Here is a 23,121-nt window from a genome sequence, read left to right as displayed (position 1 = left end):
TATTAATTTTTAATTTTTTTGTTTGCCATTTCAAAAGACAACAATACTAATAAATAGAAATAAAAAAATTGTTCACTAAAAGTTTGAGTTCTTTTCTTCGCTATTATTAGAATATATTCAGCAAACAAATTTGCTCGAAGAATAAACTCTCTTAGCGGTATTTGCCAGCTAGCCATCCAAGAAATGAGCGAACATATGAGCGTGCACTCACATTTAAATGAAAACAAAATTGAAAAAAAATTTTCATTCAAAATCATTAAAATCGGCTCACGGTCAACGTCAACACTTAGCGATCGGCGGAATAAAAAAAAAAACAATAAATGCCCTACGTAAAGTGTGTATCGTGGTGGTCAGTGAGCGTCCTTCGGTCAATGTTTTAGTTTAACGCATTCTTCAATTGTGTATCAATATAATTTCAACGCGGAAAGCACACCACACAAACAAATCCAGTAAAAGTGAATTCAATATTATATGTATTCAAATTTGATATATAAGTAAAAAAAATATTTCGAGCAAATACCATCTACTTACATATTTGCTTGAGAGTATTCTATTTGAAAACGAATACATTTTGTTAATAACTATAGTATATTCGATGCATTTATAGATTCACGTAACGGTTTATCTAAAAAAAAGCAAAAGAAAAACTGAAACTGAAATCGAAAAGAATTGAAATAAAAAATAAATAAATAAATAAAAGAAATATAAATAAAATACCGTGGAATATAGCTTTATAACAATATTTTTGTTATTGTGTGAAAATGAGTTTTCTTTCGCTTCCACGTAAATTTGCAAGTGAGAGTCTTCGAAATTCCAATACTTCCGTAGATCAAAATGTCAAATATTTGAGTTTAAACAATAGACGAACAAGTAGAAAACCAAATTTATATAGTGGAGGCTCTACATTATCACTTCAAGTACCACCTCGCAGAGGGATTTTAAATAGAAATGGCAGTATTTCTTCCAACTATTTTCGTGGAGTACACAAACATCAATTAGAACAACATGCTGAAACTGTATGTCACACAATGACCGTAAGTACTCTAGAAACCTTTCCGTACGATTTGTTTTTTTTATAGAAATTATATCACTCCTTCTTAAGAATGAATATACATATACACATGTATACGTTTTAAAGTGTCTTTGCAAAGGGAACACGTAATTTTAATCATATGTATGTATGTTTAAAATTTCCAATAATAATTGAAAATTTTCCAAGGTTATTGATTACAAATTAACTTAGATTAGGTAATTGTTCTTTTAGAATTAATGTCACATAAGTCTTTAGATATGATATTTCATACAACCATATCCTCCTATTATCAGATTGAAAATATTTACTTCACCAACCAACGTTAAAAATCTCAAAATATCTATAGAATCTTCCATAATTGTTGATTTTGTAGGGATAATTTTTTTTACCGTTATAAGAAAATAGGCGAGCTTAGACTAAGAGCAGCCTTACATCTCTTGTTATCGAATATACCCATAATTATTAAAAGTTGGGTACGAAACTTTCGTATAAACAATTCAGAAGTTCTATCATAGTAAATTCATTAAATAAATACTTTTTGCTTAATTATAATTAACAGAAATAATATTTAAATCGGATTCTAATTTGAATGATGCAACAAATGAAATACATATGTATAAAAGTTAAAACAAAACTAATAATGTCAAGATGACAAACATTTTTCGATATTAAAGTTTGAATCTCAGACTAAAATGACGCCAGATAATTGATTTCTATCACATTATAAGCACACTATTAATAACTCAAAATAGGTATAGAAAATTCAGTACTTTAGTACTATTTTGATATTCGGTACTTTTTTTAACATATAAACTTTTGACGAGTACTATATGTTACCAGTCTAGTCTATAGTCTGGTCTATAATCTAGTCTAGTTTATAGTCTATTCTATGGTCTAGTCTATAATCTAGTATATAGTAGTCTAGTCTATAGTCTAGCAGATAGTATAGTCTATAGGGTAGTCTATAGTCTAGTCTGTACTCTAGTCTATTCTGTAGTCTAGTCTATAGTCTAGTCTATAGTATAGTCTAGTCTATAGTATAGTCTAGTCTATAGTATAGTCTAGTCTATAGTATAGTCTAGTCTATGGTATAGTCTAGTCTATAGTATATTCTAGTCTATAGTATAGTCTAGTCTATAGTATAGTCTAGTCTATTGTATAGTCTAGTCTATAGTATAGTCTAGTCTATAGTATAGTCTAGTCTATAGTCTAGTCTATAGTCTATTCTATAGTCTAGTCTATAGTCTAGTCTATAGTCTAGTCTATAGTCTAGTCTAGTACAGTCTAGTCTACAGTCTAGTCTACAGTCTAGTCTAGTCTAGTCTAGTCTATAGTCTAGTCTATAGTCTAGTCTAGTCTATAGTCTAGTCTATAGTCTAGTCTATAGTCTAGTCTATAGTCTAGTCTATAGTCTAGTCTATAGTCTAGTCTATAGTCTAGTCTATAGTCTAGTCTATAGTCTAGTCTATAGTCTAGTCTAGTCTATAGTCTAGTCTATAGTCTAGTCTATAGTCTAGTCTATAGTCTAGTCTATAGTCTAGTCTAGTCTATAGTCTAGTCTATAGTCTAGTCTATAGTCTAGTCTATAGTCTAGTCTATAGTCTAGTCAATAGTCTAGTCAATAGTCTAGTCTAGTCAATAGTCTAGTCTATAGTCTAGTCTATAGTCTAGTCTATAGTCTAGTCTATAGTCTAGTCAATAGTCTAGTCTATAGTCTAGTCTAGTCTATAGTCTAGTCAAACTTGTCGGCCTGGTAAATATAAAGTTATTAGCAGTTCTGCATATAAAAACCAAGTAGAAAAGTATAGTCGGGCATAGCAGACAATATCGTACCCTACACCATGAGTATATTTAAAAAAATATATATTTTTTATAAAAAAAACGTTGAAAAAAAAAATTGAATATTTTAGCAATTTGTTGATGAAAAACTAATTTTTAAAACTAAAGACGCTTTACATGGGAGATATTGGCAAACGTGGGACGATCTGCATAAAATTTGGAAAAGGGATATATTTTTATATAGAAGTTAGTTATGATGAATTTCATTGCGATACTAATGTTTATAAGTCAATTTTGGTCGTTTAAGACATTTTTAAAGGGGGTTTGTATGGGGGCTAGGGTTAAATAAGGGCCGATCATACAATATAAAACTTAGTTGTGCCGATTTCTGGAGAGATAGTAATATATTTGACGTAGGCATAAAAAGTCCAAATCGGGAAGTCCGGTTGTATGGGGGCAAGGTGAAATAATTTCAATAGACTTCGACCATATGCCGAAAACACGTTTGATCCAAATTTTATAAAAATATCTTGCAAATTGCGGTCTGTACCTTGCGCACAAGGTTTACATGGACAGTCAGCCGGACAGACAGACGGATATGTCTTAATCGACTCAGAAAGTGATTTTGAGTCGATCGGTATACTTTAAAGTGGGTGTATGACCAATTTTTTGTGCGTTGCAAACATCAGCTCAAACGCATAATACCCTCCCCACTATAGTGGTGTAGGGTATATATAAATAATATACATATATTTTGCGAAACAATTTTGAACGTCATCGCACACTAATTGTACAAGTAAATAACGAGTATGATTAGTATAATTGAAATTATATTGTGTTTTTATGAAGGGATAAAACTTAATGGTTTATTTAAAAAAGTAATATTTTGTAATAGTGCTCTCGCTATTTTTTAAATTTTATACATCTAATTAATTTTACTACATTCTATCTAAATATAAAAATTAAAATTTGTTTGTTTCAACATTGTTGGCCTTAAAGGTAGCAAAAAATTTGTTTGAAATTAACGTGCGTAATTGTCTAAAGTAAATATTCCCTTTAATATTTAAATTACTATATCAACATTAGACTGACTCACAAAAAATATTTTATTATTCCTCTCGATTTACTTTATATAAAGTAAGACGATTTAATATACTATATAAACTTAAAATATAAAATATAAGGTGAAATTGAAATTATGTTTCTTTTATCTAAATTTACTTTTCGTACATGATCAACGATCATACACCTTATATTGTACACTGACATTAATTTGGTTAGAGTCACCATCCTTTGAAAGCACAATATTTAAGCCCACTGAGACAGTTATAATCCATACCAAATTGTATTTAATATTGAAAACTAATTTACTGAACATTACGTTTAATTTCGAAGATTTTATCAATTTCAGATGAGTTTTCTATTTAAACTAAAATTAGTTTTCTGTATACTAAGATTATTCATAAGATATAGCTGCGAATTACTAAGATATGCATTTGTTCAAAAGCTTAATTGAAATCTTAAAAATTTTATTTTTTAATTCGAAATATTTGCTCAAAAATTATAGATTTTTTATATTATTTTTATTTTTCAATTCCTACTTTTGGTCACTATTTAAATTATTCAGAGTGTACAAACATAAAGAATTGTATACAAAATAAATTTAATATATACAATGTTCTATTGCGTACATTTGCACATTATGGGCATAACTTTTTTATTTTGTTTTTAATTTTAAATATAAAAACAGTGTAATCCATACTGAATATAATACATATACATATATTTATAAGTATATATCCACTCTAAACTAAATTTATTGATATGAAGTTTGTAAACAAGTGTTATTACAACACCAAAATGTGCGGCAAGATAAAACAAGGAGGGGAAAACAGCTTGACTATTTCGCAAATTTTGACCCATTGCATATTATATGGATCTCCTTTAGAATCACAAACGGATAAAATCATATATAACTAGTGTTTTTCTTTTCCTGTACTATTTTATTTCCCCGGAAACGGATATTTTTAATTAATATAAATATTGTCCCTACACCCACCGTAAGGTACACTAATCTGTTTGTTTGTCCGTCTAGATCAGCGGTTCCCACCGTTTTTTACTTCGCGGACCCCTTGAGGAATTTATTTAATTTCACGGACCCCCATACATATTTTGATATCTTATTGTTATAAATAACACTGTGATACAAAAGTGAAGAAAAATAAAATGCAGGCGTTCTCATATACCAATTCTATTTCGTTATAGTCCATAGAGTACGAATATATTTTTAGTTTTCCCCTATCACTTCGTTAACTTACTTTTTAAGAGCAAAAGATGCGAAAAAGAGCCATTTTTGAAGTTTTAAATTTGAAAAATCATAAGTTTAGTAGTAGTTTTCATCCGATTTTCAAATCCGATATTTTTTTTAATGATACAAGTGTTGCCGTTTAAGTAAAGAAACTCACACTTTTTTAAAAAAATTTCATTTTCATCATGCTCTACTTTGACCTTGAGGCAGTGAGTTCATCTTTTATTACTTTCCTGAAGAATCACATAAAGGAAGGTTTCTAAAACTTGTTATTTCATAAAAATCTATGAAAAACTGGATGATTTATGCCAATTTTTCTAATAGCATGTTCCTCGAATTTTTGGTTTTCTCCATACAAATTAATTTTTGTATAAAAATGTTTATAAACATTTTTTAAACTTGTTACAAAGAAAACCAGAAACATGAACGTTTTTGTATGGAAGAAATATGCTATATTTTTATAAAACTTAGCACAACTCATAACCTTTTTCATCGATTATCATAAATTGACCATCATTGGAAACCCAACTTAATGTGCCTTTTTTCAAATGTAATAAAAGCTAAAGTTACTGCTTCATGGCCAACGTAGAGCAGTATGAAAATTAAAAATTGTGAAAAAAATGTGAGTTTTTTTACTTAAAAGGCCGTAACCAAGACATTAATCATAAATTTTGGATTTATTTTTTTGGGTTGAAAGACAACACTTGTATCTTTAAAACAAAATATCCAATTTGAAAATCGGTTGCAAACTACCATAAATATATTTTTTTAAAGTTAAAACTTCAAAAATAGCTCTTTTTCACATCTTTTGCTCTTAAAAAGGAACTAAACGAAGTGATCGGGAAAAATTAAAAATATATTCCTACTCTATGGACTATAACGAAATGGAATTGGTATATGAGAACCCCTGCATTTTTTTGCTGTATCACTGTGTAATTGTTCGTCCGAAAATTGTCTTAGTCCTGGTCCATAAACCCTATAAAATATTCCCGTACATTGAGATCGGAGATGTTTTCAATTGCATGGTTTTAAATATAGAATGACTTCTAACATGATGTTTAATTTTATGATCGTGAGAGCTTTCATGTTCATTTCTCGTCAAGGTATAGAAAAGGTTTCTTTATCAAGTATTGTCGACATGTGCTTAAAGAGTCATGTTTCTAAATTTTTTTGCGATTGCATAGGAGTGAGCTGAGTATGTAAGCTAAGTTTTCGAGAAAATATGTGAAAGTTAGACTTCTTCGATGTTGTTGCGGAATGCGTTACCCACATAAAATATGACCTGAACTCTTTGCGAATGTACTGTGAATTTGGATCTTAATTTTGAATTTTAAAATACCTACGAATTATTTTACTGCGTGGTTTTGACTATTTACGCAAAACGCTATGAATTTTCTGATGTTGATTTAATAATATTGGACAACAAAATGAAGTTAAAATCTGTGTATCACGTCGGAATGGAATATTTATATTTAAAATTAACTAGATTAACACTTTTGCTTACAATTTAAAAAAATATTATGAAATGTGACCTAACCTGGGATACCAGTATCAGTATTTAATTCTAAGGCAAATCATTATCCGTCTGCTATAAAAACATTTATTTCGATACATATACATTTATAAAAATTACAAATCACGTAATACTTTACTTTATAAAAGTGAAACAATAAATTTGTAAGGCCTAGCTTCATCCTGATAAACGACCGAAACAATAAAATTCAAAGAGTCACCAACAAATCTGGGATTATTGAATAAAAATTGTGTATTTTAGTATTTATGACAAATTTGGAGATATTTTTAATATTTTCTAACATATAGATAATATTTTTTATTCATGATTTTTTTCGTTCGTCTTCGCGGACCCCCTAGGATTTTGCTACGGACCACTAGGGGTCCGCGGACCCCCTTTTGGGAACCGTTGGTCTAGATATGTAAACCTTGCAGTCAAACTACAAAATTTCATTTGATGAAATTTTGCAAAAACTCCTCTTTTACCTAAAAAACTAAATACGGATCCAATGGATCTATTATTTCACCTACACCCAAATAACCTAACCTTGGTGTGTAGGTTAGGTTATTTTAACTCCTAATTATATCAAATATACTGATATCTCACGTGTGATTTGGCGTGAATATTTCTTACCCTGCCCAAAGAGTTTTTACCTCAGGATTCACTTTCTGATTCTATATTGCAGATCATTATCATTCATCAAATTTGAGTCTTTTAATGTTCTCTTTTATGATGAACAAATGGGAATAAATGACATATGCACTCAAGATTCAAAATTTTATTTTGTTGTTCATTTGTCGAAACTGAATTCGAAAATGGATATACAGGTCATTTGCAGGTTTTATATCTGAGTCCCTTCTCTTTTACCTAACTTATTAAAACGCAGTACGCCATTAGAAAAAAAATTAGTTAAGGTATATCGGCGTTTTTCTGTGTCATTTTCAAATACTTACAATTAAATTTTGCATTAATTTTCGTATGTTATTTACTATTATTTGTGATTGTTTTTCAATAAGTCACTTTTTAAAATACGATTCATTTCAAGGACGCACCCATCAAAATACAGCTCTTGGTGATCAAAAGTTATCTAAGAAGACTGAACTTAGTAATAAGACAACGACCAATTTCCAATTGCTGACTGAATAGTTGAATTTTGGTTATATCCCTAATACAAACATTCCTGTATGTATTGCTCAGAATAATTATATCATTCATCAGATCAATGTTTACATTCATTCAATGAACTATAATACTAGATAAATAAACATAAACAAGTTAATATATACATATCTGAATGTATGTATGGATATGTACATGTTTAATATAGTTCACGCGCCAATTAGGGATTTCCCCCGAATGGGAAATCAAAATCCATGGAAATTGTGAGGGAGTTTTTATGAATAGAAATTATGTTTGTTTTTCAAAAACTTTTTAAGAAAAGTGTTTTATACCCTCCAGACTACCAGTGGTGTAGGGTCAGAGTTAAAGCGAGATATTGCATGGAAATATTAAAAATTCGAATCCACGTTTTGCTTAAAAGTTAAAGACGTTTACCCAAACGTCTTTATACAAATTATTAAAAATTGCAATGATTTCATTTTAAAAAGTTTATCAATAATGAAATGTATTAAAAATTTCAACAACATGTTTAAATAATTATTCTCCTTAACTACTTCTTAGATTGAAGATCTTTATGAGGAAGTTCTTTTTGAAATTACGAACAACATTGGGTGCGAGGCGAACGATATTTGCAAGGAATCTCTCATCGAATTTGCTCAGGAAGCATTTAAAATGTCGAATGCCAAACATGAAGAAATACTCGAAATAGCACAACAAAAAGAACCTCCAAATATTCGACTAAATGTTGAAATCATTAAGGCTGAAAATCTTTTACCAAAGGATGCGAATGGATTTTCAGATCCGTTCGTTACACTCTATCTGGAATCGAATGGTTCTCATCGTTATAATTCATCAGTTAAAACTGAAACTCTCAATCCCATATGGGAGGAACACTTCTCACTGTAAGTAATTGTTAATTTTCTCATATTTTAAATTCTAAAATACTCCCCTGCGTCCACCTTCATTCGGTTTAGGCCAATTACAGAAAATCCTAGAAATGAAGTGCTAATAATTGAGGTATGGGACTTTGATGCGGCTGAGACTGTTAAAGATAAGGTTAATAAATTAATGGACGTTAAGGGAATTAAGGGTTTGCGAAAGTTAATGAAAGAAATTGCCATGACTGCATCAACTGGAAAGCATGACAATGAATTGATTGGAAGAACAGCTATTACGCTAAAAGTATGTATTTTATTCGATTAATTATAATCTAAATTATGTCTAAATCATATCACATTTTCTAGTCAATACCTGTATCAGGTACTACTGTTTGGTATAACCTAGAAAAGGGTAATAAAACTAAAAGTCGAGGATCGGTACTGGTGAATTTAGCACTTAGCGCTGAAAAAGATAAACGTGTTGCTGTTCAAGAGCACCGACATCTTTTGAAATTGTTACTAATGCATGAGTTAGAGTCATCGCAGGTAGCAAACTATTGGTGGGCTGGAAAATTTAGTGGAAATGCAGAAGCAATACGCTTACAACACTCCGTTCAATCTGGACTTTCAAGTTTCGAATGTGCTCTTAGCCAATGGGCTGTATACACTACAATCCACGAAGATCATCCATTGAGTTTTGGTTTATTCAATTCTATACTAGACGTTGTTATACCGATTCTCAAGTGTCACCTCAATGAATCAGAGGACATTAAAACGTTTTGGGATGGAGTAAGACGTTTGTTGCCTTCATGTTTTTCAATTCTACGAAAATTGCGTGCCAAAAATGTTAGTGATAAGCAAATTGTCAAAACACTCTGTGAGGTTCTTGACATACTATCAAAAATAAATACTCTCGAAAGACCCAAAAGCATAGAACTATTTCCTCATAACGTTTATGGTTGGATATCTAGAAAAGATGATTCGGACTGTAGCATTAATGACGTCATTGTTGACGCCATACACTGCGGTACCAAGGAGTGGCTTGAACACATCATTGAAGGTAATCGTCAAAATAGTGACGAACAGTCCGACGAAGACAATCTGCAATACCTAATAAAGCTAATACAAATGGTTCGTTCGGATCTGCAGCGAGGAATGGAATACTTTGATAAGCATTTTTACCAGTAAGTATATGATTAAATTTATCTAAAATATTAGTTTCAGATTTTTACCGGTTTAAGGGAGAGCAAATATGTAAATATCTGAACATATATGACTTTGGTAAATTATGAACTTATAAAACAAATACGAGGTTAATATTGTATTTTGGCGTTGAGACCAATGATTTTTCTTTATTTTTCACCATTAATACACAAAACAATTCTGGAACTAGTTTTTTTTCAACGGTTTTTGTTTGATATTGTTACGACTGGGACCAATTTTGGGAAAAATTTGACAAACTATTATTGGCGCAATCAACATACAAACATTTAGAAAACCTGTTCAACAACAACAAATAAATTCGTAAATTTTTGTTGTTTTTAATATAAAATAAGAAAGAAATATTCATTCGCAATTAGTGGAACAGGTCCTTACTATTTTTTCATGCAAACCCCACTATTTTCTGTTAAAAGATATTTTAGAAAGGATACACGAATCTAGCTATGTACTGACTTTTTATAATGTTCAATACTTTCGGTAAATTAATATGAAAGTTTTAATGCATTTTTCTATTTCGATAAAATTAAATTGAACTAATTTAATTTTATCGAATTTAAATTTACCAATGTATAACAAATCTATACGATTATTAACCGATTACGCTATAAACTCAAATAATTATTTGCGAAAAATTGAATACCCAATTTAAATATTCTAATTTCTACTTATTACAATGTGCTTTTAAATTTTACAGCAAAATACGACTAAATTTCTCCACAGAGCTTTTTAAATTCTATGATGAAAAAGTTTCTGAAATAGCTAAATCAATTGTCACCGAAGTGTGTGCTAATATTAAGAGACTAGATGTACCAGAAGATCATTTTGAAGAGCTGCCTGACATTGAAGATATTAATATGGGCACAACATTGTTTGAATTGTATTTGGTATTAAAACGTTTCCTGGCATTAGGTATGTATCAATTGAAATTATTATTTATAAAGTTTTAGCAAGATAGGTAACCGTTTCGAAAAGGTGGAAAGATAACAGTACAGGTATTTTGGATTACTTCGGAATTTTGGATTATTTCAGTTACAGTATCTTAACGGTAAGGGTGGTATGCTAGAAAGGTGATTTTTTCGGCAATTTCGGTATGAGTAAAATAATGAAAAATATGTTCGTTAGTGCAGTGCAACAGAAGTTAAAGAATTATTTCCCTCTTTTTTTGATCTACACCACTCCGTTGTTGTGCCAACAAATATAATGATGTTAACGGTATTTAAACGGTATCGGTATTTTTGTTTATTTCGGTAACGGTATCTTAATGTTTTCGGTATTTGAAATAATTTCGATATCGGTATTTTAGCGATAATGGTATTTAGACTTAGGCGGGTTTAATTGGCTTAAATTGCTATTAGGTTAAACTCGAAACAAATTTAGGCGGACTTTAACCGATGATTGTGTTTTTAAGTTATGGATTTAAGAGTTAACTTTGTTAGTATTGACAACTTTTCACTCAAAAACATAAACAATGAACAGCTTTTTTTTGCAAATATGTATTACTTTTGTAAATTGAAAAATTTTAGAAAAAAATAAACATTAAAATGAACATTTAAAACAATAATAATATTGATAAAACAAATCAGAATTACTATTTACTTAAAAAATTATTATTATTATTATTATTATTATTATTATTATTATTATTATTATTATTATTATTATTATTATTATTATTATTATTATTATTATTATTATTATTATTATTATTATTATTATTATTATTATTATTATTATTATTATTATTATCATTATTCCAATTGATTATTTTATTGTTTTTGTTGATTGTGTTCTCTCACTTATAACTTTGGTTTAATTGGCCAATAACACTCAGTTAAACTAAGATAATAAGTAACGTAACTGATTACTGAAAAACACAAAATAAGGATAAAACTAGGTTTAAAGAAAGAAAGAAGATTATCTTTATTAGAAAAACCCGCCCTTAATTTGGTATCAGTATTTTAGAGGTAACGTTAATAGTGCTGAAAAGGTAATGGTTGCTTATCGCATTAAAATTTATATTAACTTAAAATTTTAGTTCTTTAAACAGTGAGAGCAATCAATTATAATTGATAATTAAATGATAACACAGTGAGACAAAATAAACGAAAATTTAAATACCTGAAATATAGTTAAATCTGAACCGATTTTAAGTTTCTCCAAGGATTTAGAAAGCAGAAGCTGAGGCCTTTATAATGACATATATAACGTTTAAGTAACCTGGAGAGATATGTGTGAATTTCATCAGCAAACATATTTTTTATTGTAGTTTTGCACCGTTGTCCAAGTTTGGATATGTTTTTTGAAAGTATTTTATATAGGAACCGTACTATTTATTAATTGATTAGAAACCCATGTATAATCATGAGAAAAACGCAAATTTTGTTTTTAAAAATCCGTCGGCTCATATCTCCTAAACTATAAAAGATACAAAAACAGTTTAAAGCTTATCGTAGTTCATTTAAAAAATAAGCGGACAGGTGCCTGGTACTTTTTTCGAATTCAGCCCCTTAAGGGAATAAACGGGTAAAAAATGTATTTTGGTACTTTTTTGCACCCCATGTATCTTTTAAACCAGGGAACATTCAAAAAATATTTTTTACTCCTTTATAACTTGACGAAAAAATAAAAATATGAATTTAGTACTTTTTGGATATTCCGACGTTTAAGGGGTGAAAATTGTACTTATTTTTGGTACTTTTTTCATAGAACATTGTTTTTGGTTTATTAACTTATACATATGAATACATAATAACGGGCTCCCAATACGATGTTGCAACTTTTTGGAATAGAATTTTTATTTCGTTAATGGGGAGAAGTACCAAAAGGGGTAAAAGCGGGAAATTTGATTTTATTCAAATACAATGATCCAATTTATATACAATTTTTAGATTTAGAAACACTAAATATGCTAATAGAGTGTTATTTGGAACACCGGTACCAAGTGATATTTTTTGGAACTTTTTCATTCTCCAACTGGTACTTGTTATACCCACCATCAAAAAAGATGGGGGTATATTGATTTTTTCATTCCGTTTGTAACACATCGAAATATTGGTCATAAGGTCCCCTTCAGAAAATGACTGCAACGCTTATTAATGGCTTAAAAATACGAGTGTAGCGATGAAATTCGACACAAATAAATTTAATACGAACCAAATTCTGTCTACCAAATTTTATGAGGATCGACCCATTATTGACCCTACCCCCCTATATAAGGTCCCCTTCAGAAAATTACATTAACGCTTATAACTGGCCTAAAAAATACGAGTATATAGATGAAATTCGCAATAAGTAAGTTTCATTCGAGTCAAATGAGGTTTGATGGTGGGTATATAAGATTCGGCATAGCCGAATATAACACTCTTACTGGTTGAGTTTTCTATGATATTGAAATCGAAACATGAAATTAATAATAAAGGGATTTTTCGGTACTTTTTCGTTCTACACAGATGCTTTTTTGAATTTTCTTTAAAATTAAACCTAGAAACATGAAATTAAGCACGTAAAGCCCGGAGTAAATGAGAATCTATAAAAGGGGACTTATTGGTACTTTATCGTACTTCGACTGGTACTTTTTTGAGTTTTCTATTAAATTGAACCTAAAAACATGTAATTAGGCACGTAGAGCCCGGAGTAACTGAGAATCTATAAAAGGGGATTTATTGGTACTTTATCGTACTTCGACTGGTACTTTTTTGAGTTTTCTATTAAATTGAACCTAGAAACATGTAATTAAGCACGTGGAGCCCGGAGTAAATGAGAATCTATAAAAGGGGACTTTTTGGTACTTTTTTGTTCTTCAAAAGGAACTTTTTGAATTTTCTATAATATTAAACCTAGAAACCTGAAGTTAAGCATGTAGAGCCCGGATTAAGTGAGAACCCTTAAAAGGGGGCTTTTTGGTACTTTTTCGTTCTTCAAAAGGTACTTTTTGTGTTTTTTATAATATTGATCCTAGAAACATGAAATCAATCATGTGGAGGAGTAAGTGAGAACATATAAAAGGAGATTTTTTGGTATTTTTTCGTTCTTCAACTGGTACTTTTTGAGTTTTCTATTTTAATGATCCTAGACACATAAAACTAAGCAGCCAAGGACTTGATTTCATGAAAATTTAAAATGGAGTATTTTTAGTTACTTTTTCGTTCTTTAACTGGTACTTTTTGAATTTTGTATAATATAGAACTTATTAACAAGCAAGTAAAAAATTGAACGAAAATTTAAGGAGAATTTCTGGTCCTTTTTTGTTATTTTACTAATACTTTTCGAATTTTCTATAATATTGAACCTAAAAACATAAAATTGGATACGCAGCTTCCTAGTATGATATATAAATTCAGCCCTTTTGAGTTTTTCAATATAAATCAAGTAAGTGTCCTATATTCGGCTGTGCCGAATCTCATATACCCTTCACCATGATGAGTTAAATAGAATAGCCAGTACAAAAAATTATTACAAAAAATAAAAAAAAATAAAATATCAGAAAGTCCCCTTTTATAGATTTTTGATCAATCAGGGTGTTGCATAACTGCATAAAAATTAAAGAATGTATCATTCATAGAACACACAAAAGTTGAAAAAATCGTTTCCTCCAGATTTGTATTAACTTAAAAGTACCAAAAAATCTCACTTTACATGTTCCTACTATAAATACATAATTCCATGTTTCTTGGTTCAATATTATAGAAAATTCAAAAAGTACCTTTTGGAGATCGAAAAAGTACCAAAAAGTCCCCCTTTATAAGTTCTCACCTAATCAAGGCCCTGCATACTAAATTTCATGTTTCTAGCCAATAACAACATACTGATTCGTTTGTAACGTGACGTCATGCTCAGCATCTATATATATAAAAATTAATGTGTGTTTATTTGTTTGTGGGTTTGTTTGTTTGAAGTTTATAGACGGCTAAACTGCTGGACCGATTTTCTTGAAATTTTCACAGTGCCTTCCTGTATGTCTAGAAGGAACTATAGGCTACTTTTTATTTAGAAATTTTAAGTGGGCGAGGTGCCACGCCTACATCCAAAATAATAATTAAAAGTTGCATATCTCAGAAACTGCAACAGCTAGAGTCCTCAGATTTTGTATGGACAACTTTGACATCCATATGAACATATGTGGAAAAAATGGGCGGCCTATCTATAGTGGGCGTGACACCTCCCATATAATAAAATCTTAAATTAGTATATCTGAGAAAATATAACAGTTATAGTTCTCAAATTTTTCGGAGCTACTTTATTAACAACATGAATATTTAGGACAAAAAATAGGCGGACTAGCAATAGGGGGCGAGGCACCTCCCATATGAATTAAATAAAAAAATTAGTTTATCTGAGAAACAATTAGAGCTAAAATTTTCAAATTTTGCAGGAAGAACTTTAAAATCCATGTGAACATGTGGGGGAAAAACGGGAGGACATTCTCTAGGGGGGCTTGGTACCTCCCATATGAATTAAATGCAAAAATTTGTATATCTCAGAAACTATTAGAGCTGAAATACTCAAATTTTGCACTAATAACTTTGGCATAAATGTGAATATTTGGGTAATAAATTGGCGGACTAGCAATACAAACTATTAGACAGACCTGGGATAAGTGCATTAAATATGTTAATGCATTAACAATTTTTTCAACATTAAAAAAAATTAATGTTAATGAAAGTTTATTGCATTAACATTAACATGGGTACATTTAATGCATTAAATTTGCATTAACATTAAATATCTAAGAATATATAACAGTTAGACCCCTAAAATTTTGTCGAAGCCACTTTAGTATAAATATGAATATTTTAGACAAAAATGGACTGACTAGCGATAGGGGGCGTGACAACTCCCATATGAATCTATATATTAAAAAATGGCCGGACGGATTTTCTTGAAATTTTTACAGTACTTTCCTGTATGTCTGGAAGGAACTATAGGCTACTTTTTATTTTAAAATTTCAAGTAGTATTTAATGTCGCATATCTAATAAACTGCAACAGGTAAATTCCTCAAATTGTGTATGGAACACTTTGACATCTATATGAAAAAATGGGCAGACTTGCTGCAATGGGCGTGTCACCTTCCATAAAAATATTAAATAAATATGTCTAATACCCCATTTACACATACACGAAATCTAGTAGATTTCATTTAAAATCTTTTTAAAAATTTAGACCGTTTACACTTACCATTTTTGGCATTTAGGAAGATTTCATTTTTTCTAATATTTTTTGAAATTGTGTCTGATATGGAAAATAATATAAAAAATTGGGATATTTATTAACATTTTATTTATAATAAAAAATTAGATATTTAAAAATAACATTACTTCTATTTTAAATAAACTTTTCATTCATGTTTTTCAATTTATTAAAATTTTGTTGACATTTAATTTTTTTTGTTTGTTTTATTTTTCTCGTTTTTCCTGTGAAGCGTCGTATTTTTTAGTATTATTTAGGAAAAAACAGAGTTGCATCACTAAAAACTATTAGATTTCGAGTAGATTTTAACGAAATCTAGTCACGAAGTAGATTTTGTTTTGTATGGGAAATCTAGTTAAAAACAACTAGATTTGGCTCGAAATCTCATAAGTACTAGATTTCGTGTATGTGTAAATGGGGTATAACAAAATATAAAAGTTAGAGTCCCAAAATTTTGTCGAATCCACTAAAGTGTCAATATGAATATTTTAGACAAAAATGGGCTGGCTAAGAAAAGGGGGCGTGGTAATATATCTGGGAAATCATCTATATATATAAAAATGAAAGTGTGTTTGTATGTATGTTTGTTTTTTTGTGCTTTATAGATTGCTAAACGGCTGGACCGATTTTCCTGAAATTTCACAGTTTCTTCCTGTATGTCTGGAAGGAACTATAGGCTACTTTTTATGTTGAAATTTCATGTGGGCGACGTGCCACGCCCATATTAAGAAAATATTAAATTAGTATATCTGAGATAATATAATAGTTAGAGTCTTCAAATTTTGTCGGAGCAACTTTAGTATCAATATAATTATTTAAGACAAAAAGTGGGCGGATTAGCATTAGGGGGCGTGGCACCTCCCATATAAATTAAATACAAAAATTCGTTTATCTTGGAAACTATTATAGTTAGAATATTAAAAAATTGCACGAGTAATTTTTACATCCATGTAAACATTTTGGAAAATAAATTTGCGGACTACCCATGAGGGGAGCAGCACCTCCCATATTAATAAAATACAAAAATTGGTTTATCTGGGAAACTAATAGAACTAAATTTCAATGGGGGGCTTGGCACCTCACATATGAATTAAATACAAAATTTCGCTTATATGAGAAACTAATAGAACAAGATTCTTCAAATATTGCAAGAAGAACTTTATTATACATATGAACATTTTGGAGAAAAAAAGGGCGGACTTTCATCTGGGGGCTGTGAGTTCCCATATGATTTAAATAAAAAAATTCGTATATCTGAGAAACTATTAGAGCTAGAATCTTCAAAGATTCAAAGAAGATCTTTGACATTAATGTGAACATTTAGAGAATAACGGGCGGACTTTCAATGGGGTCTTGACACCCCCTATATGAATTAAATACAAAATTTCGTATATCTGGGAAAATATTACATTTTTTTTAATTTGTCATCGATTACATTAAAATCTTAATTAACGTTCCGAAAAAATGCATCTCTGGAAAACATTACAGTTAGAATCTTCAAAATTATTAAGAAGATTTTTTATTTATATTGCTTTTAGGGTAGCAAAGCACACTGGGTATAGCTAGTTGTTTTTATAAACAAGTACAATAAAAAATGTATATTATGATTATGTGTCTTGTTATTGTAGTTTATAGTTTCTGTCTGAGCATGAATAAAAAATCTAAATTTTTTATGAAATTTTCAGAGGTTGTCTCGGAATTTAGCTCATATCTCCGGTATTTATGGACCGATTTTGCTGATTTTAAATAGCGATCTTCTCGAAAGCATGTCTGGGGTCCTCTAAAAGCTGATTTCAACAAACACACAGACGGACAGACATACAGGCAGAGAAGCAAAAAAACTATTGAAATTGAAAAGTTTGTTTTTATCAACGCGATTTATTTGTAGCAAATAAACAAATTTTTTAATAGTGAAACCTATTAGTTGTTATGATAGTTTACAATGCCGTATATAAAAATGGATAAATTGGACATTTTACCTTTAATATTTAAATGTTTTTGTAGATAGGGCCTTCTCACGAAGGTGAAGGGTATAAAAAATCAGGAACACTTTTTTATTTTTAGATCATATTTTATAAAGTTGTTCAAATGTAGTGATAATTTGTAATTTTGTAAAAAAAAAGCTTTATCGTAGCTCACTTTATGTATGTATATAATTATCTTTAATTTTCTTAATCTTTGCATTCTATAGGTAAATCTCTTTGTCCAAATGATGAATTGGGCGTTGAACATTTTCACGGTTGGTTCATGCCTGGCGTGACACATTGGTTGGCTATATCTGTTATCAAAGCTCTCAAGAGAATTGAAAAAGCTATTGAACTAGATGAATTGAAAGCAGTTGATGAAACCGTTAAATATAGCTCTTCTGCTGTTGATACTCTTGCCATATTCTATCAAATTAAAATTTTCTGGCAACAGTTAGATTGGCCAGAAGCAGAGGGCTCCTATACATTTGTGGCTAAAATTGTCGATGTAAGTAAAAATATTTATAATGTATATGCATTAAAACAATAATTCAATGAGATTTATGATTGTAACAATAAATTATGTCTTTATTTAGGATATTTGCAGATGTTGCGTATTTTACGCCCAAAGAATGTCACGTCGTGTAGAATCACTAACCAGAGACAATAGTGAATTTTTCCATGTATCACCAGAATGGTGTTTGGCTATAAATAATATAGACTATATACGTCAAAGCTTACCGTCATTTATTAAGGTAATTATCGGATTAATTATTATTGTAGAAAATTAACCAGACGTTGAGAAAATGGTAATAATAGTTGTAAGAATTGAAATTATTTGATATAATTTCCTTGCAAGGTATTAAAGCTCGGATTTATTTAGTAATTGATGCATACTCTTACACTACACTGTTTTATTTTTCCTCAAATATAGGAGTTAGGTACAGATGATGTCATTAAGCGTCTGGGTGAATATCGATCTCAATTAGAAGCAGAACGATGTGAGGTCACACTTAAAAATGTCATCGATAATGCACTGGACACTGAGAGGAATCAAATTTTAGAGCTAATTGAAATTGTCGCAAGGAAAATGTCTCCTCCCATTCGTCGGTTCTTAGCCGAGGGTGCTGAGGTTCTACATGAAGATTCAAACTCAATGGAGCGTCTAATGATGTATTTGGAGACATCTTTGGGCACACTCTATGAAACTCTAAATGAAGTTAATTTTGCACGTGTTTTAGATGCAATATGGGCAGAACTTTCGATAATTATGTACGATCTTATTCAATCAAATCTTGATGTAAGTATCTCGTTGTCTATTATGTTTATTATTTTTGGTTCTCTACTTGTACTAATAGGCATTTCATTTTAGAAACGACGTCCGCCAGCATTCTTTCAAAATTTACGTCACACTTTAGGTGTGATGATATCTTGTTTCAAAACAGGACATATCGTTACATCAGATGTTGAAGTTTTAACCGAAATAGAGCGAATTTTGGACTTGCATGCATTTGAAACGGCCGACTTAATTCATCAGTATTATTTGGAGAGACTTGGTCACCAGAAAGAAGTTGCCAAATCCGAATATGGTAAATTGACTATAAGGGCAAATTTTACGGAAACTGGATTAGTGGTATGTAACCAAAACTATTAGATAATATATGAAATAATCTTTTAAAGTTAATTAAACTTTTTATAATTTTATTGGATTAATTACTTTGCAGTTGGAAATTATGAACGCCAGAGATCTAGTGCCAATGGACTCAAACGGATCTTGTGATTCATTTGTAAAAGCACACTTTCTTCCCACAAATCGTTTTCTGGGAGTTGCGCCTGTCAAGACCGCAGTTCATAACAAAACTCGTTATCCACTTTACGATGAACAATTTACAATGTAAGTTCATACAGAAAATAAAAAAGCTACTTATTTATATATTGTCATACATAAATGTTTATATATGTCATACATAAATACATATCTACATGTTAATATTGTAAATTAATATATCTGATCACGAAAGATATACAACAACTATAACTCCATACCAATCAACTAGCCTACTGCAAGTACTGTTCGGTATGCTTACTTATCAGATCTTTTATCCTTATATGAATTATTAATCTATGGTAATTACTTCCATATCTATAGTATAGATAGTGACTTTAAAATATGATATAATTGACATTTTATTGTTTGAACTACACCGACCAGGGATGGAAAAATTGGTACGATGGTATTTTTTTGGTACTATTTGATGTTCAAAAGTACCGTGATACTCCCAAGTCTTATTTGACACTCTCAAAGTATCTTTAAAATTTTAAATCTTTATTCTTTAAAATTAAAAATTTATTTTGGTGTAGGTGAAATAATGGATATATATCAACCATTTTCAATGGGGTTAGTCATTGGGGTAAAATAGGAGTATTTGCAGAATTTTATGAAATGATCTTCAAAATTGGCACTGTAGTTTGATTTCAAGTGTTATATAGACGGACGGACAGAGTTGATCGGTATACTGTGCGGTGGGTGTAGGGACAATATTTCTGTTAATTACTATTATCAATAACAATTAATTATACAGTCCTCACTATAGTGTAGGGAATAATAACCATTCCGATGGAACTATTTTGGGACTGTACATAAAATACATTAGAAGAGTTGTCCTCTAACCTCTTTTTATTTAATTTATATTGCCTTTTTATTTGTATCTAGCTACATTCTTAAAATTTCTTTTAGGCGGGAATTTCCGCGATCACGTGATACTAGGAAATATCCTATGTAACGTCTCATGTTATGGCCAATCATAGATTCATCATATCTACTTCCGTTGTTGATTGTTTAAAAATGTCTAAATATACATAAGTAAATGTATTTAAGATATTGCCAACTCTCAGCAAAAAAATTATTTTAGTACTCTGAGATCCAAAAGAGTACCCTCAGAAATATTTTTTGATACTGAAACTAAATTTTTCATCCCTGACACCGACGTTGATAGAACACTGTTTTTTAAATTTTTAATTTGATACGTTTTTATGAAAGTAATAATAATTGACCCAAACCTCATAAAGACAAATTGACCATTGTAATAAATATTTGTCATAGCCGAATAGATTAATCTCACTTCTAAATCTACAATGAAATGTATAAAAGTATAATATACATATTTTACCATATAATTAATGATTATAAATATGTAATATTTATCTTGCAGAAAATTAACTGAAGATCAACGTAAACAACAAAATAGTCTGATATTGTTTAGCATTAAAGATAAGGATTTGTTTGGTATGACCAACCAATATATTGCAGAATGTTATATAACATTTGCCGATCTGATGGCCAATGAGAACGAACAAATTCATATGGAACTGTCGAGACCTGAATACACAGGTATGCATTAACGTATACTAAATTATTAAAATGTTAAATGTTCTTCATAATATTTTAGTCCAGTATAGTATATTTACTATAAGTTTCTAGAGTAAAAATTTAACTTGTATTTTATTTGTATGCAATAACTTACGACAGTAAAATATTTTGGGGATACATCATAAAAAACGTGCATATTTTTTAATTTAATGTTCATAAGTATGATTGAACTAAATTTATGTATTCCTCTATTTCAGATTCCGACACCATCAGAGCCCTAGAGTATCGTCAGGGGGATAAGCAGGCAAAAGATTTTTTGAAAAAACTCAAGAATAAATCGTATTCATGAGAGTTAATTAAACACCTTAAGCGTGTTGTACTCATTTCTCGTAATCAAAACGGACAATAACAATACATATTATAATACAATTATATAAATAGATACATACTAAAATGTAAATAAATAATATGCACAATATACATACATACATACATTAGGAGCAAAATCATGTATGCATTTTAACAGGTACATCAACATAACACAACCAATTACATTTAATTAAAAATAATTGTAATTGAAGTTTTAAAATAACTTGCAATTAATTATAATTGAAGTTTTACCAATTACGATTTTATGTAATTAAAGTATTACCATTTACATATTATTTCCATATTATCATTTTTAGTGGGAACATCAGCAACTTTCATTTTAGGACCACCCTAATGCACAGGTACATACATGTATGTACTTATTTATATATACTCGTGCATATTAACCACATACAAAAGAATATTAAAAAAATATGAAGTCTACTTGCGCACATAAAAACATAGTAATGTTAAATATCATTAACATGTATATAAAATATCGTTTTTAAAATGTATTAGAATACATACATATATATGTAAGTATATGCTTAAGATTGATGGAAATTCTATAAATCGAAATGTTGTTTGTAAAATTGAGTTGTAAGAATGGAGCAATCCGCTAAACGTTTTAAATAAATCAATATTGTTTAACAGAGTCAATTATTATACTTAAAATTATATCTATAAAAGTCAAAAAGTATACTTTGTAGTACATGCCTTAATAGATGAATATTAGTTTAGGGCCAGTAACTGGAAGAATAAATCCACCTTGTGTTGTGCTTTTAAAAGAATATTAAAGATATTAGTCGATATTAGATCTAATTTAGTTCAAAATGTCCCTTTATTATTAGTTATGCGGTTTCCCCTGGAGGTCTTAACAATTGTTGTTAATTCAAAATGAGACAAGGCTCAGAGAAAATAAAAGAAAACACAAGTAAAACTGCACCTCAAACAACAACAATGCCCATACCTAAAATAAAACCAACAAACAATCTGGTGAGCGCTTATAAGAGTGTATCCCTGCAGTATCTGTAAGTAGCAATAATTTACTGAGGATAATTACAGAATAATCTCTCAATATCTAAATGATAAGAAAATAAACTTTTACACCTATAAGCTAAAAAGTAGTAAAGGCTTAATTGTGGTTATCAAAGGTATAGAGTCCAGTGTAGAGCCAAACGAAATCAAGGATGCCCTAAAAGAAAAGGACTATAGTTCACGAAATGTAGTCAATATCTTTAATAGAGATAAGGTTCACCAACCGATTTTTCGAGTTGAGCTGGAATCTGATAATAAAAAACTAAAAGGTAATGAAATTCACCCTATTTACTCTCTACGATACATACTTGTTGAATCGCAGGGAAACTGTTGAGAAATCT

General features: G+C 29.9%; 1 protein-coding gene across 3 annotated transcripts in view; it reads left to right on the top strand.

Annotated features, from left to right (window-relative positions):
* LOC119602773 (protein unc-13 homolog 4B) overlaps window positions 1–22,402 on the top strand; it is a 41,111-nt gene extending 18,709 nt beyond the window's left edge. Inside the window, exons 3-14 of one of the 3 annotated variants that reach the window (XR_005231366.1) lie at window positions 8,314–8,654; window positions 8,727–8,934; window positions 8,997–9,814; window positions 10,546–10,760; window positions 18,231–18,511; window positions 18,600–18,758; window positions 18,938–19,303; window positions 19,376–19,636; window positions 19,728–19,897; window positions 21,216–21,394; window positions 21,631–21,899; window positions 22,060–22,402. Coding sequence is in view for 2 of the 3 variants with exons in the window: in XM_037954468.1 (XP_037810396.1) it covers window positions 762–1,034; window positions 8,314–8,654; window positions 8,727–8,934; window positions 8,997–9,814; window positions 10,546–10,760; window positions 18,231–18,511; window positions 18,600–18,758; window positions 18,938–19,303; window positions 19,376–19,636; window positions 19,728–19,897; window positions 21,216–21,394; window positions 21,631–21,722 (3,363 nt within the window). In the remaining variant the exon portion in view is untranslated. Of the gene's footprint in view, window positions 1–249; window positions 1,035–8,313; window positions 8,655–8,726; window positions 8,935–8,996; window positions 9,815–10,545; window positions 10,761–18,230; window positions 18,512–18,599; window positions 18,759–18,937; window positions 19,304–19,375; window positions 19,637–19,727; window positions 19,898–21,215; window positions 21,395–21,630 lie in introns of those variants that run through there. The other 2 variants (XM_037954468.1, XM_037954467.1) reach the window with 2 other exon arrangements.
* Window positions 22,403–23,121: the final 719 nt, after the last annotated feature.

This window comes from Lucilia sericata, unplaced genomic scaffold (genome assembly GCF_015586225.1).
Source record: "Lucilia sericata isolate MDLA Ls3-8-SP2 unplaced genomic scaffold, ASM1558622v1 Contig000252F_arrow, whole genome shotgun sequence".
In the NCBI taxonomy this organism is placed as follows: Eukaryota; Metazoa; Arthropoda; class Insecta; order Diptera; family Calliphoridae; genus Lucilia; species Lucilia sericata.
The sequence above is the reverse complement of the archived record's forward strand: the minus strand, read 5'-3'. Positions and strand labels throughout refer to the sequence as shown.